This window comes from Schistocerca americana, chromosome 1 (assembly GCF_021461395.2).
Source record: "Schistocerca americana isolate TAMUIC-IGC-003095 chromosome 1, iqSchAmer2.1, whole genome shotgun sequence".
NCBI lineage: Eukaryota > Metazoa > Arthropoda > Insecta > Orthoptera > Acrididae > Schistocerca > Schistocerca americana.
Genome location: NC_060119.1, coordinates 1,002,790,712 through 1,002,807,440, shown reverse-complemented (window position 1 = coordinate 1,002,807,440; position 16,729 = coordinate 1,002,790,712). Strand labels below are relative to the sequence as shown.

At 37.9% G+C, this 16,729-nt stretch overlaps 1 protein-coding gene across 1 annotated transcript in view; it reads right to left on the bottom strand.

Annotated features, from left to right (window-relative positions):
- LOC124595939 (dr1-associated corepressor homolog) overlaps positions 1-16,498 on the bottom strand; it is a 28,688-nt gene extending 12,190 nt beyond the window's left edge. Inside the window, exon 1 of the mRNA XM_047134862.1 lies at positions 16,435-16,498. Coding sequence (XP_046990818.1) covers positions 16,435-16,498 — 64 coding nt within the window. The remainder of the gene's footprint in view (positions 1-16,434) is intronic.
- Positions 16,499-16,729: the final 231 nt, after the last annotated feature.

Below are 16,729 nucleotides of genomic sequence, written 5' to 3'. Positions count from 1 at the left end.
GTTGGCCTTGGTTATGATGTGAAAAATTTTTGTTTATGAAGGAATAATCTGATTGCTGAACTTCCAAAAGCTGTAACAGATCTCTAAATGCCGAAATATTTTCTTTCTGCTGACCTGTTAAAAGTGATACTCTTAACGATCTTGGTAATTTAGAAATACACAACTGGATAAGTGCAGATTCACTGTATGGCTCACTTAAGTACTGGTTTTGTTGGACCATGTGTTCAAAAAATTGCGTGACAGTGGAAAAATTTGAGTTCTCATAATTCGGTAAACTAATTAATTGATCCTTGATTCCGCGCTGTGTCATCTTCGACCAATACGCTGACAGAAAAGCATTCTGAAATTCTTCTACAGAGTAGCATTGTCTCGCAATCAGTCTCATACGAGTTGCCGGTTCGCCTTCCAAAAAACTGCAAATAAATTCAAGTTTGTGTGTTACGGGCCAAGTTGGTGGAAAAGCAAAGCTAAGTTGTTGTAACCAATCCAAGGGGTGAATCTGTGTTCTGTCATTTTTAAATACCTTAAATTTTCTCACGGATAGAAAGTGCTTGTAATCAAAATTATCGTCTCTGTATGTATGAACAGGTTCAGGGTTGTATGATGATCTGTTCGTCTGTGACTGTTCGGAATCTAACTCACGTACTCTCTGTAAATTACCTAAATTATACTGGCTGTGTGAGTCTGACAAATGTTCGGAGAGTGGCGTATGCTGTGATGTGTTAAAGGCTGAAATATTTTTCATCTCCGTCACTTCTTGCTGTAAAGATGACAATTTTCTACGTAATGTATTATTGGACGAACCTATCTCACTGATCGTCTGCTGTAAATTTTGGAATTTGGGTGTTTGATTAAGCGAAACTGGTAACGTATCGTCTGATTTGGTGTCATTATTATTTTCGATAACATCAATACGACTGACCAATTCATCATATTTTTCAGTCAGTGCTTTTACCTGATCATCGTTTTTAGTATCACAAGCATTAATTTGTTTTTGTATTTTACGTGTGGTTTTGTTCAATTTCTTTACATCTGCTTTAATAGCATCGGGATCCTGTATTAATTCCAACTTTTCAAGTCTGTTGGTCATTGTCTGAAAGTCTAATGTGTGTGTTTCAGTTTTTGTTTTAAGATCGGAGATTTCATCATGCAATTCGGTGTTCAACTGTTTGATTTCGTCTGATACTGTAGCAATATTGTTGTCTACATATGTTTTTGCTTTCGTAAACAATTTACGCTTATCTTCCTGTCTCTGTGCAGTGATTGTTTCCATGACTTGTTGCTTTACTTTGTTCTGTTCCTGTATAAATTTACTGTGACGTGTTTCACTGTTTTGTAGGTGGTGATTAAAACGTTCGTCAATTTGGCTGTTCTGTTGGTCAAATTTCGCGTCTACTTTCGCATCCAGTGTGCGTGAAAGTTCTGCTGACATTAATTTAGACTCGTCGCGTAACTGTGTTGCGTTTTCAGAGCATTGTTTAGCGACTGCGCTGATTTCATCTCTAAGTAATTTAGTTCTGGCTGCATGTGTATTACTTAATTCTTGTGCCACAGATCTAATTTCTTCACTACTATTCCTAGCACAAGCCTTAATTTCCTCACGTAATTGTTCTTTGGTATCATGACATTGCGCGGCAACGTCTGTAATCTGTTCACTAAGTTGTTTGTTCTGTTCATTAAGTTGTCTGAAATTGTTATCTTGCTTATCATTCGACTGTTTGGAATTGTTGTCTAGTTTTTCATTTAGTTGTTGTTTGAGATTTTCATTATTTTCATCAAGTTGTTGTTTGAGATTTTCACTAAGTCGTTTGTTTGATTCATGAAATTGTAGCAATAATGCCATAACTTGATCCATGCCAATATTACCTACTCTATTCTCTGTGCTGTTTAATGGCGTACCTGCAATTGTCACGTTTTGTGTAACCATTTGGTCATTCTCTGATTCTTGAAAAGGTTCGCCAATTGGATGTGCACTGTGGGTCACTACCTCAGAATCAAATAAATCTGACGTATTTTGACTACATTGTTTATCTTTTGAGAAAAATTTATCTGTTCACAATGCAAATTTTGCAAATCAGGCGTGTCAAACTGGGCAGCGTTCATCGTATCGGAACGTGCCGCGTCATCAATTGTTACATTTACTGTGGACATAATTGAATTTGTTTGTTCATCATTAGGCTCAAAATCATTACTAGTGGTCGATACGCACTGATTATCTGTAAATGGAGGATTATCGCTATTACACTGAGTGTTGCAAGTATTATCGGTCAAATTATTCGAGTCGGCTATTTCACTCATTGCACATCGCGATGTACTGTTAAAAGTTTTTCGCGGCATTTTTCACAAATCAAAATTAAGCACAAAAATGAAACAAAGACGAAGCAAAAATGGAACAAACACAATTACAACAAAGAGCAATAAATTGCCGATGATCTGTGAAAGAAAGAGTGACAAATTAGTAAAATGCGTTGCGCCAGATGCAAACTACATTTAAGTAAATAAGAGCAGATATATGACTACTTCTCAGAAATTCACAAAGAAATACGATCCTGGCCGGTTGTCGCCAAGTGTAACCTCCCCACAAAATAAATTTTCTAGTGTAACCTCCCCACAAAATAAAATAAACAATATGAATAAGATTCTAATTTAGTGTAATCTCAAAACAGAAAATTCATTGACATTTAACCTCCCCACAAATTCATTCACATTTAATCTAAGCTTAAAAACAGAAAATTTCCTAAACCTCTCAACAGTAAAAAATATGATTATTTCGTTCACATTCAGTGTAACGTCCCCAAAAAAAAAAAAAAAAAAAAAAAAATTCAGTAACCTGGTAATAACACAATGTAACTAACCTCTCAATTAAATTTTCGCTCACTTACAATTTTTCAATAATTGACTGTGAATTTAACCTTGTAAATTTTGCCGGACGTCAGCAGTGCTGCGTTATGGCCCTGAAAGATCATTCTGAAAAAAAAAAGAAAAATTCTTACCTCAATGAAGTCGCCGGATAACGCATATATATCTGCTCTTAAAATAATGTTTTCTGGCACAGCCCTGTGCAATGCTGGCCGATAGATTTGTCATTTATGAAAGGAAGCAACTGATTTTTCTTTTGCAACAATCGGGATGATCATGGATGGGAGAAATTAGTAAATTCTTTAAATTGAAATGAATGGTTGTTAAAAATTACTTTATATGAGAAAGATTATTATTACGAGATTTTTAAAACATTTACATGGGACTTGAGATGACATTACTACATATGCGCGAGGCTGCTTTTTACCTTATACAATAATACTCAGGCTCCGGCATCGCTGCACCGCGACCGGCCCAGCCAACACGATATACCAGACCAGACCAGAGCTGACTGCAGACTAGCAACAACTTACTGCTACAGCTACACAGTTCGTACTGCAGTCAACACTGCTCTCTGGTCAGAGATTCTCTTATACCTTGCATATCGTAGGCAGCGCATGAGCAATACATCGAAATTACATCTGCTCGGACCTTTTACAATATGCATTCAAAATAGCTTCCAGTCGTCTCGAAATGGATAAATATAAACGGATTTATACTCCACAGTATGGTGATACAGCAAACAGTATGTACGAGGAGAAGGAAACGGTCTGGTTGCCATGCTGAAATTACTGCTTATCTATTCGTCAATGATGCACATTTCGCTTGAAGATGCCTTGAATAAGGCGAACGCGCGTCTTTGACAAATAAATAAACAGTAATTACAACTTTGTAACCAAGACTGTTTTCTTCTACTCAAACACAAATACAGGTCCTGTACGGCTTTCAAGAGGATCTTATAATGTCCTTCCTGCGAAATGGTGCCATGTTCAGGGAGCGACTGTGGGTAGCGATCACGCACGCTTCTCTCCAAAGTAGACCACAAAGCCTCAATGACATTGACATCTGGTGACTGTCATGCTAGAGGAGATGCAAAAATTCATCCTCGTGGTCACAAAACCAGTCCTGAACGACGTGAGTTGTACGAACTGGGACCCTGTCGTCTTGGAACACAGCATCACCACTGGGGAACAAACACTGCACTATGGTATCGACCTGAACAGCCGAAATGGTCACATAAATCTCGGCAGTATACGATCTTGTAGATTACCCATGGGGCCCATGGAATACCACAATACGTCTGCCAAATCATCACCGAACGCTCGCCGTGTTTCATTGTTGGGACGTAAACTTGGACAGAAGTATAAACAATGTGAAACTAGACCCATCTGACAAAATGACTTTCTTCCATTGCTTCGTAGTAGGCTTCGGCACCACCCTTTCCTGTTATCGACATTTGAATCACCGAGGAGAGGTTTCAGAATTCCAGTTCGCCCTGCACTTACTGCTCATGGAGCTCCCTTCACACTGTTTTAATGCTGACAGGGTTCACGAGTGCAACATTCAGTTCTGCAGTTACTTTTGCAGTTGTCGTCCTCTTATTTTTCGTCATAATCCTCGTCCATGACCGTCTGACACGATCGCTGGACACACACCTTCGTCCGTGTTGTGACTCAGCGGATGATGTTTTTCAGTTTTTCACTGTACGTGGTATAAATCTGCGATATGGTGCCTCTTGCAAAACAGAGACTTCAGCTACTTTGGTTGCGAAAGAACCCACCATACGAGCACCAACAATTTGCCCACGTTCGAAGTTACTTAGCTCCGGTACAGTGCAGACACACGTGCACAGAACATTTTTCTGACCACGACTGACAGTTGCAACTCACTAAGAACATTGCACATGTGCCATTTTTGCTTGGACAGAACCTGCATTTATATGGAAGCATGCATTTCTGGAAGAGTTGCCACACTTCTGTCCAACCTTTAATAACACTGATCGTCTATTAAATTGTGAACGAGCAACCACATTAGCCGTGTTTATTCAAACAATATTTCAGCTTGCCTATAAATTGTGACTCATAATTTTAGCTCGCGTGTACTTCGCGTCGTAGCGTGCTTGTGCCAGTTTTATTGCAGTGTACGACGACAGCGGCTGGGAAGGTCAACACGAACAATGCTTGTGAGCGAATCAACGTCACACACTGCGTGTATGTAAAACTAGGCACCGGTCATAACATCTTCATTGTGATACTTACCTGTGGTACGTTGCTTGGTGTACTAACAACGTGTAGGTACGCGTAAAGTGACAGCCGGTCTGCTTATAAAATGGAATCTGTCTATAGTTTATTAGTTATGAAATGTACATTAAAGATGAATAAGTTGCAGCAAAACAGGAAGCGAAGGAGACCTAAATACGATGACTCAATCAGAGATTATTGAGAGTTTCAAAGGTATCATTAGGCAACGACTGACTGGAATAGATGAAGAAATTAAACAGAAGTTGAATGGGTAGCTTTGGGATATGAAATAGAGAACGCAACATAGCAACAACTAGGCAAAAGAAATTTTTGGGTAACACATGGATATTAAATTTAGCTGGCGAAGGGAGAAGACAACGTCAGAAAACAGCGTAGGTAACAAGGAATACAGACACCTGAAAAGTGAGCCTGGCAGAAGGCGCAAAGTGGCAAAGCAGGAATTGCAAGAAGAGAACCGCAAACCTGTCCAAGTATGCATGATTATGGGAAAGATAGAAGCAGCGCATGGAAAAATTAAAGAAAATTTTGGAGAAAAGGGCAGCAGTTGTCTGAACACAAAGAGTGCAGATAGCAAGCCACACTAAGTAATAATATATACAGACAACCGATGGCAGCACTGGCAGTGGAGGACATATAAAGCGTGTGTGTGGGAGGGGGGGGGGGGGGGGGAAGAGAGAGAAACGCGCAAAACTGTGCAGTCGCGACCGTAATGCGAAAATGGAGCGATTTATCTGCTGTCCAAAAGGGTATGATCATTGACTTTCAGGTCAAGGGTGAAAGCATTTCCGAAACGGCTAAGTTTGTGAAGTGGTTAAAGTATACCGTACATTTCAAAATGGCACCATCCAAAACGAGTGCTGAGGCAACTGTGATGCACCACGAGCACAACAGGCCATAGATGACAGGCCTGAACAACGGCCTGCAGAGATGGGTACAGGTGAATAAATGTGCAACTGTTCAGCAACTGACTACTCAGATGAATCAAGGAGCTATCAAAAGTGTCTCCTCAACGACCATTGAGCGAATGTTGCTGCGTTTGCCCAAACACTGGCGCCTGGTACATGCACCCATGCTGACTGCTCTTCATCGGTGACAAAGGCAGGAATTTGCACTCCAATATCGCAACTGGACATCCACTAAATGGCGATAGGTGGCCTTTTCAGATGAATCACATTTGATGCTCTATAGGAAAGATGGCCGTTGGCGTGTACAGCGTGAAACCCCCTGCAACAGTCGTTGGAAGTGTCCAGACCGGAGGAGGGAACGTTATGGTCTGGGGAGTGGTTTCGTAACATTTTCTGGGTGATCTCGTCATTATCGAAGGCACGGTGGATCAACACAAGTATGCAGCTATTCTTGAGGACCATGTCCACCATCACATGCAGTTTGTTTTGCCTCGGCACAATTGCATCTACCAGCAGGACAATGTAACGTGACACACAGATCAAAGTGTATGTACGCGGTTCGAAGAGCACCAGCATCAGTTTACCACACTCCTCTAGCAACCCAACTCCCCGAATTTAAACTCAGTCAATAATCTGTGATACCACGTCAATCAGGCTGTGAGTGGCATGGATTTTCAACCGAAAAACCTAGCCCAGCCAGCCAAGGCACTGGAGTCGACATGGCTCCACATCCCAGTCTGTACCTTCCAGAACCTATCATTGATGGTCTTCCTGCACATCTCGCAGTTGTCCGCACTTCAAAAGGTGGTTATTCAGGATTTTGAAAGGTGGTCACATTACTGTGACTGGGCAGTGTAGTAGCTCTATGTTAAGAAAATAAACCTGAAGATAGTGTTATGGAACCGGAAGAGTAAGTGGAGAAAGAGGTTCAAATGGTGCAAATGGCTCTGAGCACTATGGGACTTAACTTCTGAGGTCATCAGTCCCCTAGAACTTAGAACTACTTAAGCCTAACTAACCTAAGGACATCACACACATCCATGCCCGAGGCAGGATTCGAACCTGCGACCGTAGTGGACGCGCGGTTCCAGACTGTAGCGCCTAGAACCGCTCGGCCATTCCGGCTGGCGAGAAAGAGGAGCTGAGGGATGTGATACTGTGAGAAGAATTTGACAGATAACTGATAAAACCCAAGCTTGAACAAGGCACCTGGATAGACGACCTTCCATAAGAATTATTAAGATGCTCGGAAGAATAAAACATATTGCACCCAGGATGTATGAGACAGGTGAAATATCCATAAACTTGAAGAATAATTTAGGCTACTAATCCCAGTACCAAAGAAATAAGATGCTGACAGGTATATTAACGAAACATCATTTAGTAAGCCATCATTGTAAAATATTGAAACAACTTATCCATAGAAGAATGGAAAGACTAATGGAAGATGATCTAAGGGAAGATCAATTTGGGCTCTGAGGAAATTTAGGAATAAACAAGGTAATATTGGTCCTATGATTTAGGCCTGAGCACAAAGTAAAAATAGATAAACCTACATTAATAGCATTTGTGGATTTAGGAAGCGTTTTTGATAATATTGACTGGAATGCACTATTGTAAATTCTGACGAAATCAGGGATGATAGTTAGGGAGGGAAAGGTTATCTACCCCAAACGATATGAAAAGGAGGCAGTAGTGGAGATAGGAATGAGACAGGATTGTAGCTTATCCAACATGTTATTCAATCTGTACATTGAGCAAACACTAAAGAAAACAAAGGAGAAATTTTGAAATGGAATTACAGTTCTGGCAGAATAAATAAAAACTTTGGACTTTCCAACGACAAAGCAATTCAGTTAGAGCCAGCAATGGACTTGATTTGTTGAAATAAATGCATTATGTCTTGAGAATGTAGTATAACGTGACAATAATCAACAGTAAATCAAGGGCAATGGAGTGTAGTCGAAATAAATCAGATCATGAGACTCTAAAAGCAGTAGACGAGTTTTACCATTGGAACAGAAATATAATACATTGGTACAGAAGCAAAGAGCATACAAAAATGGCTACCAGCAGTAACATGATTTTTCTGAAAACTAGAAATTTATTTCCTTTCGTTTCATTTTTCATTCCATTTTATTATCTTCCTGTAATCATCTACATCATGTAGGAATAGTCACAACAAAGATATCATACAAGTACAAGTACTACAGACATAATAATGGAATATCACTTTCAAGGCATTTTTAAAAGTACAATTTAGACATATAAATTAAAATTCTTGGCAATAAATTTTCACACAATCAAAGTACTCATCTATGTCATAGAAAGTTTTGCTTAAAAGGTAATTTTTAAGCTCATTCTTAAATTTAACTTCATCTGTTATTTCCTTTATGTACACTGGCAGAGTATTGTACAGTTTTATTCCAAAATAACTTACATGCTTTGGGTTTGTGTTGTCCTTACCCTTTCTATATACAAATTCTTATGACTTTTAGTATTATAATCGTGGCAGTCCTCATTTGTATGTAGATTTTTCATATGTGCTCTTGTACACAGAGTGATTTTAAATATATACAGTGATGGTATTGTGAGTATTTGCAGTTGTTTGAAAAGGGGCCTACAATGAGTTCTTGGGGAATTATGTGTTATGATTTGTATAGCTCTTTTCTGAAATTTGAAGATATCTATTATGCTTGATTTAGTTTTACCCCAGAATACTATGCCATAAGACATGATGGACTGAAAGTAAGCAAACTACACTAGTCTAGTACAGTCTGTAATGCATACTCTAGATAATATCCTCAATGCAAAACATGCTGAATTGAGCCTGTGATATAAATACTTGAGATGGTCAGTTCAGCTTAAGTTTTGATCAATGTGTATGCCCAAAAACTTTGTGGATTACACACTCTCTATCTCCTTATAAATTAGTTTTAACTGGAGGTCCATATCTTGGGTTGCTTTACCATACTGAATATAATTTGTTTTACTTATATTAAGTGATGAGTTGTTAGCATTAAACCATTGTTGTATATATTTCAGGACTATGTCAGTTGTGGTGTTTAATGGTTTTTTATCATCACTTATAATTATGCTCATGTCATCTGTGAACATTATTTTGGTAGAAATATTTGGATTTTCTATGTAATTTGTATAAAGCAAGAATAAAAAGGGACCAAGAAAACTACCCTGTGTGACACCTATTTCCAATTTCTTTGCATCTGAAACCCATTTGATTTTCCGATTTTTATGTTCTGTAATGGTTTCTACCACCTGAGTTCTATCTTGAAGGTAAGATTCAAACCATTGCCTCACAACTCCCCTTACACCTATTGCCTCTATCCTGGTTAACAGAATTTGGTGATTTACTGTATCGAAAGTTTTAGATATATCTAAGTTAATTCCCACTACACATATTTTAGTGTTGAGATTCCTGACAATCTCTTCATTATAGCCACGGATAGCTGATTCTGTGCTCGAAAGCCATGTTGATTGCAGTTCAGAAGTTTGTACCCATCTAAGAAATTTATGAGTCTGCTTTTCATTAATTTCTATAGAATTTTGGGAAATGATTGGAGAAGGGATATTAGTCTATAATTTTCTTCCTTGTGTGGATCTCCTTTTTTAAACAGGTTTCTGACATTAGAGATTTTCAACCTCTGAGGAAACACACCTTCACTAAAAGACAAATTGGGAATATGTACCAGGGGCTTTATAATTTGCTGGGCAACTTTTTTATTATTGATGCAGGCACTTCCTCCACACCTGCAGACATTTTTGATTTTAGACTCTTTATCACCTTTAACGATTCATTATCATTTGTGGGAGTTAACAACATACTACTGTCTATGTTTGGGGCTGCTAATTTTTCAAGTTTATTAAAGGTATTACTTAATGACACAGGTACACTCAAAAAGTAATTATTTATGTAATGTGCCAGAGTTTCATCGTTTAATTCAATATTTTCACTATTTTTGAGGACTTTTTCCTGGTTCTTGAGAGGCCCTTAGCTATTTCCCTTTTTACAATTTCCCCGAGTAGTTCTTGATTTATTGTCCGATTTTTTATTAATTTATCATTACTTAATAATTTTGCTTTTGTAATTACTTTTCCATATGGTTTTTGTAGTTTGTTCCATGTTCTTTAAACTTGGTGTCAGTACAACTTTTCAGTATATAGTTAAGCATTTTCATGGTTCTGGAGGAATTTCTAATATCTGTTGTGGTCCAGAAGTTAGCATGTAAATCCCCATATGAATTTGTTTTGACATGGTTTTTAGGGAAACATATTTCAAAGTTCAACATAAACAGGGAAGTCAAAAAATTATATGCAGCATTTGTGCTAGTTTGTAACAGTACTTCTGCCCATGATTGGTTAATCAGTGTATTTATGAAGTGACTGCAACTATTTGTGGAGAAGCTTCTTTTGTACATTTGATATGAACTATTTTTGGTCACAGGGGCTATGGGAAATTTAAGGATGAGTGCATTGTGATCAGATACTCCTAGCTCAACATTTATTACATCTGTATCTATGGCATCTATATTTATGAAAATATCATCTATGAAACTTTTTGAAGAGAGTGTTACTCTTGTAGCGTTAGTTATGCGCAGATGCAAGTTGAAGCTCTGCAAAACATTCAGGAACTGATCTTTGGATGGACCTTCAGTCAGTGCGTTGATATTAAAATCTCCACTTATAATTATTGTTGATTTGTTATCATGTAATATACTGAGCAATGTCTCTAACTTATGTCTAAAATTTCAGGATCACCACATGGTGATCTGTACACTGACATTATTATTAATTTACTCTTTTGCATATTCAGCAGTATTGCTGCAGCCTCAAAATATTTTTCTTCCTTCACGGATTCAGTTACAGTCATATTTTAACCTTTACTCCAGGTTTTACATAAATGCAAACACCACCATGTCTTGTTTCCTTCCTGCAATAGTGACTTACTGATTTGTATGGGGAAATGCAAATATTTTCTAGATCATAACTCATGCACCAATGTTCTTGAATACAAATACAGTCTATACTCGCTTCACGGCTTGAAATCTCAAGTTCTAATATTTGGTTTTTAATGCATTGTATATTAAGGCTCATTATTTTCAAATTATTAAAATTAGCTTCAGAGGAGGTCTTACTTATGCTTCCCAATGTTACTGGCTGTTCCTTGTTGAGACTGGGTACCAAAAATCTTTAAGAATTACACATTTCCTGATCCTTGTATTTCTTACCCCTGGAGGTGCCACCATACGTGTTGTATCTGTTGTTGTAGCTGCTGTTTCAGTGGATGCTAGAGGTGTTTCTGAAACTGATGTTTCTGTGGGTGTGCTGCCAGTTTTGATGTTGAATCCGGTTTTGTTACTGTTGTTCTAATTGATACTGGAACTTTTGCTGAGACTGTAGTATCATTTAAAACCGGAATTACAGTTGGCGCTGATGTTACTGTGGATGTTGAAGCTGCATATGAAGCTGGTAAATGATGCTTTGATGGTGTTGATTTTTCTTCTGGTTGCTGGACTAGTCACAGATGATGTGCTTGATTTTTAACCTGCTGGAGAAGGTGGTACATCTGCTGCTGATTATAATGGTTCAGCTGTTTTTGATGATTTTGACACCACTGATGAGTTGGCTGATTTGGCTGGTGTAGTGGACGACACTTCATACTGTTTTATTTCCTCTAACGTCGAAGAATCTTCTGTTGTTACTAATTATTGTGAGACATCAGCTCCTCCTATGTCCACTAATACTGATACTGTAATAAGGTCATTTGCAGATAGTGTGATAGTGTTTTGTACTACTTTTAACTCTTTAATAGCATTCGATATTTCAGCAATCATGGCTTCTTTCCCTTTCATGTTTCTGTGAAGTCCATGCTCTTTAAAATGATCTTTGCAATCACTACTTATCCTAACATACCGACGTGTAGCATTAGGATAAACTCGACATATCTTGGCGAAAAGTCTGTTGGCGGTAATAATCTCAGTATTCACGCAATTGTTTTCCATGAGATCATATCTGTGAGGGATACTGACAACAAAAAATTTTACTTCAAGCATTACTTGCTTTAAAACTGTCGTAGCACATCTAGTTTCATTGCGGTATATATCATTGGTGCCTCCAATTATTACAAATGTGCTGCCATTTGTCATAGATTGTTTACAGGTATTTAAAACTTCACATGGTGATGCTGCTGGTTTGATTCTAACTGTTACCTTGAATCCTCTTTTATTAGAATTCATAATTTCGGCTACACCTCTTCCATGGCTGTCTGCTAGAATAAGAATTTCATGTCTATTTTGTAAAGTGTGTTTTTTGTTTTGTTTACAGATAGTAGGGCTATTTGTTTTGCTTTGTAAGTGCAATTTAGCGTTGCTCATTGAACAGTCCTTGTGGATCATAGTACATTTCGATTATTCTTTCTGCTCTGTGTTATTTTCAACCACAGTAAGCCTATTACTTGGCTTTAAAGTATGTTCTGCTGGTTTTTTTTTTTTTTGACATTGACATTGACATTGAATATAAATTTAAATCTTAACAAGCCTGTTCTGAAAACATTTGCCTGGACTGTAGCCTTATATAGAAGTTGGCCGTGGACAATACACAGCACAGACTAGAAGATAATTAGAAGTCTTTGAAATGTGGTGTTATTATTGCATAGAGATGAAGAGCTTTGGACAGGGTACATTATCATGGAGAGCTGCATCAGACCAGTCTTCAAACTCAATTACCTTGAAGTGCGAGTAATAGTGGAGAATTTTCTGGTGTAGTTAGTTGTTCACTTTATGTGTCTAAAGTGAGGTTAATTCTGAAGCTATGACTCCAGTGAGAGACTGAACGCAATAAGCGAAAAAAGTACTTCCAGGGCTATGTATAAGGTAGCAAACTTAATACTATAACCAAGTGTCCAGCAGGATATGTATAAAACATTGAAGAACTTCAAAACTTAAATGAGTAACATTATAAACACTTAAGTCAATGGACATATCTCATCGGAAATTATACTTATAATACGAGTGATGTCAATCCCAACAGTTCTCTGGACAATGCAAGTCTGACATTTTGCATAACTGGAAACAAATCATGCATAACCCTTTGAAAGAGCATAGTTTTTATTAAAGTTAAAGGTGAAATGAGGAAAGAAGTCGAGTACTCTCATTGGGTTTGATCTTGATCCATGTCATAAAATGTGAGTCACCGATTTCTGTGGGATTGTAGCATGTCACTTCATTAAGAATCAAGGGCTGTATCAAAAGTTTTGCGGAAGTTGAGGATTTGCTTGAAATTGTCCAAAATGCGTTGGTTGGATCTGTAGCTATAGTAATAATAGTAATAATAATAATCCATGCAGCTCTTTTAATTAGAAAGCAGTTAAGTGCCATCCATGTCCCTAGCCTACTCCTGTAATCCTAATGGGGAAAGAGGACCTGCAGTTTAACGTGGAAACCAAACCACCTGTCGTTCCTGGCGACTCTTCGCATCAAACTGAAAAATTTCTGTGATTCGACTCCGCCACCGCTCTGTTTCCAGGCAGCACATTACCATTTTACCACTAGTTCCAACATCTGCAGCTCTTTAAAGACTAATGCAGTTCAGTTTCTTCATTGTTCTGGGAATTTTATTTAACTTCAAACAATCATTATCAAAACATTGTACCAATTGAAAATAATTATTGGCAGATTTTGAATAATGTTTAACCTTAATGAGAAATAAGAAGCAAACAACACATAGTTACTGGTTAAAAGTCTTGTATTTGATACCTGGACAAGTACGTGTGCTAAAACCTACATGGCCACATAAAGGAAATTTATTATTTCTTGCTATTTACTTCCCGTTTCTTTGGTTTTTATCCCTTTTTTTTACTTTTCTTAAATTCCACTCATCTTCTGCAATGGTAGGATTCATCACTCTTAAAGTATCCCAGTCAGACAATCCCAAATAAGAAGGATCACCACTTTGTCACAAGCAGGATATGTTGATTTGTTGAGTCACTAGTTGTAAGACTTCACTAATAAAATTTTTTTGTTGTTTGACGCAGCTCTCCATGCTACTCTATCCTGTGCAAGCCTCTTCATCTCTGAGTACTACTGCAAGCTATATCCTTCTGAATCTGCTCACTGCATTCATCTCTTGGTCTCCCTCTACAATTTTTACCCTCCACACTTCCCTCCAGTACGAAATTGGTGATCCCTTGATGCCTCAGAATGTGTCCTACCAACCGATCCGTTCCTCTAGTCAAGCTGTGCCACAAATTCCTCTTCTTCACAATTCTATTCAGTACCTCCTCGTTAGTTACGTGATCTACCATATAACCTTCGACATTCTCCTGTAGCACCACATTTCAAAAGCATCTAGTCTCTTGTTGTCCAAATCGTTTATCGACCATTTTTAACTTCCATACATGGCTACACTCCATACAAATACTTCCAGGGAAGACTTCATGACACTTGAATCTATATGCCATGTTAACAAATTTCTCTTTTTCAGATATGCTTTTCTTGCCATCACCAGTCTACATTTTATATCCTACCTGCTTCGACCACCATCAGTTATTTTGTTCCCAAATAGCAAAACTCGTCTCCTCCTTTAATGTCTCATTTCCTAATCTAATTCCCTCAGAATCACCTGATTTAATTCGACTACATTCCATTATCTTTGTTTTGCTTGTGTTGATGTTCATTTTATATCCTCCTTTCAAGACACTGTCCATTCCGTTCAACTGCTCTCCAAAGTCCTTTGCTATCTCTGACAGAATTACAATGCCATCAGTAAACGTCAAAGTTTTTATTTCTTCTCCCTGGACTTTAACTCTTACTCCAATTTTTTTTTGTTTCCTTTACTGCTAGCTCAGTATACATATTGAATAACATAGGGGTAGGTTGCAGCCCCTCTCACCCCCTTCTCAACTACTGCTTCCTATTCCTGCCCAGCTCTTGTAACTGCCATCTGGTTTCCATACAAATTGTAAATAGTCTTTCGCTCCCTGTCTTTTACCCCTGTCACCTTTAAAATTTGAAAGAAAATATTCAACTCAACATTGTCAGAAGCTTTATCTAAGCCTACAAATGCTTAACCTATCTTCAATGAGAAGTTATATGGTTATATTGCCTCGCATGTTCCTACACTTTTTTCGGAATCCAAACTTATCCTCCCCAAGGTCAGATTCTACAAGTTTTTCTATTGATCTGTAAAGAATTCATGTTAGTATTTTGCAACTGTGACTTATCAAACTGATAGTTCGTTAATTTTCATATTTGTCAGCGTCTGCTTTCTTTGGAAATGGTATTATTATATTCTTCTTGAAGTCTGAGGGTATTTCAACTGTCTCATCGATCTTACTTACCAGATGGAAGAGTTTTGACAATTTTACACTGCTAGAAATATAAACGGTTTCAACATATACCGTTTAATATTTCTAGCAGTATAAAAGTGTCTATACTTTATTTCAATATCATATCCCTAATCTAACATACCAACATGTGCTGTATTGGGAAATTTATACACACAGCATACATGATGATGTGTTCAAGTTCGAGATCTTCAATAATACTTGCACTGAAGTTGGTATTACTTAGCTGTATTTGCTTGGCAGTAACCTTAAAGGTGGATTAACACTTAACGGAACGTCACCGTCAAATCAAAAGATTCTCCTCTGTAGTTCAAATGGTGGCATTCACACATGCCGTCAACAGAATGTCTTCGACACACCACGTCAAGGTTTCTTGGGAAGAATGTTTCGACGGGCCATAATGTAGCCTACTTGGTGAGCTACTGTTACATTAAGTACACAGTGTGAAGTAATGTGAAAGTATTCCCCACTGACTGCTAGAAAAGGTCTTAATATGTGCTGGAGGACAATACTGAAGGAATACACTGCAAAATATACAATACGTATCTTCTTCAATGTGCTTTACTCACGACTGTTGCTGTGGAATAACGAAAAGAAAAACCGAGAGTAAAGTTGATACAGCGTGCAAAAGCTTAAAATAACGAATATTTCAAATATCTGACATATTGGTGCTAAGTTGTCCAGCTGTTTGCTTTTTTGACATATGAATTTATTGTCAAGATGAAGACAGATTTGAATAAAATGGAAACATTGCCGTGTCATTCTCAGCCGAAATACTTCAACACCTGTTCCGTCTGAAGCCCGAAGGTCAACAGATGGGTAAAATCCGACAACGTAAAACATGCCTATATAAGCCTTCAGCTCGCTCATGGTCATTTCTTTAATAAAATAGTGATTTGCAACTACGTCACAAGCTGATTTCCTTTCTGCATTTTGCAAATTTGTGTATTTCAAGATAATACTGAGCATATTTTCATTGCAAAACAGACTCCAGTATTCAAGCTCTGTCTTTGCTAATCTAGTCACTAAACTCACGCCAGATACTTACCTGATGATATTTTCAGAACGGGTCCAAACTTGTTGAGGTGGAGTTTTGCTCCACTTGGATCCATCTTTACCAAAATAAAATGAACTACGTACCTGATTTTCAGATTGCTTAACTAATTCTGGTAACGCAGCATTGTGGGCAGTATTTTATAGCTCATTTAGCGGTATATTATCTTCTTTGTCACTGCCTTCACTTGCATGTTGCCCAGTAACACTACTGCCACTGCGCTGCCTTACACAATCCTCATTTTCACTGCCATCTGTTGTAAAGTCGTTTTCACTGTCTGATAATTTTG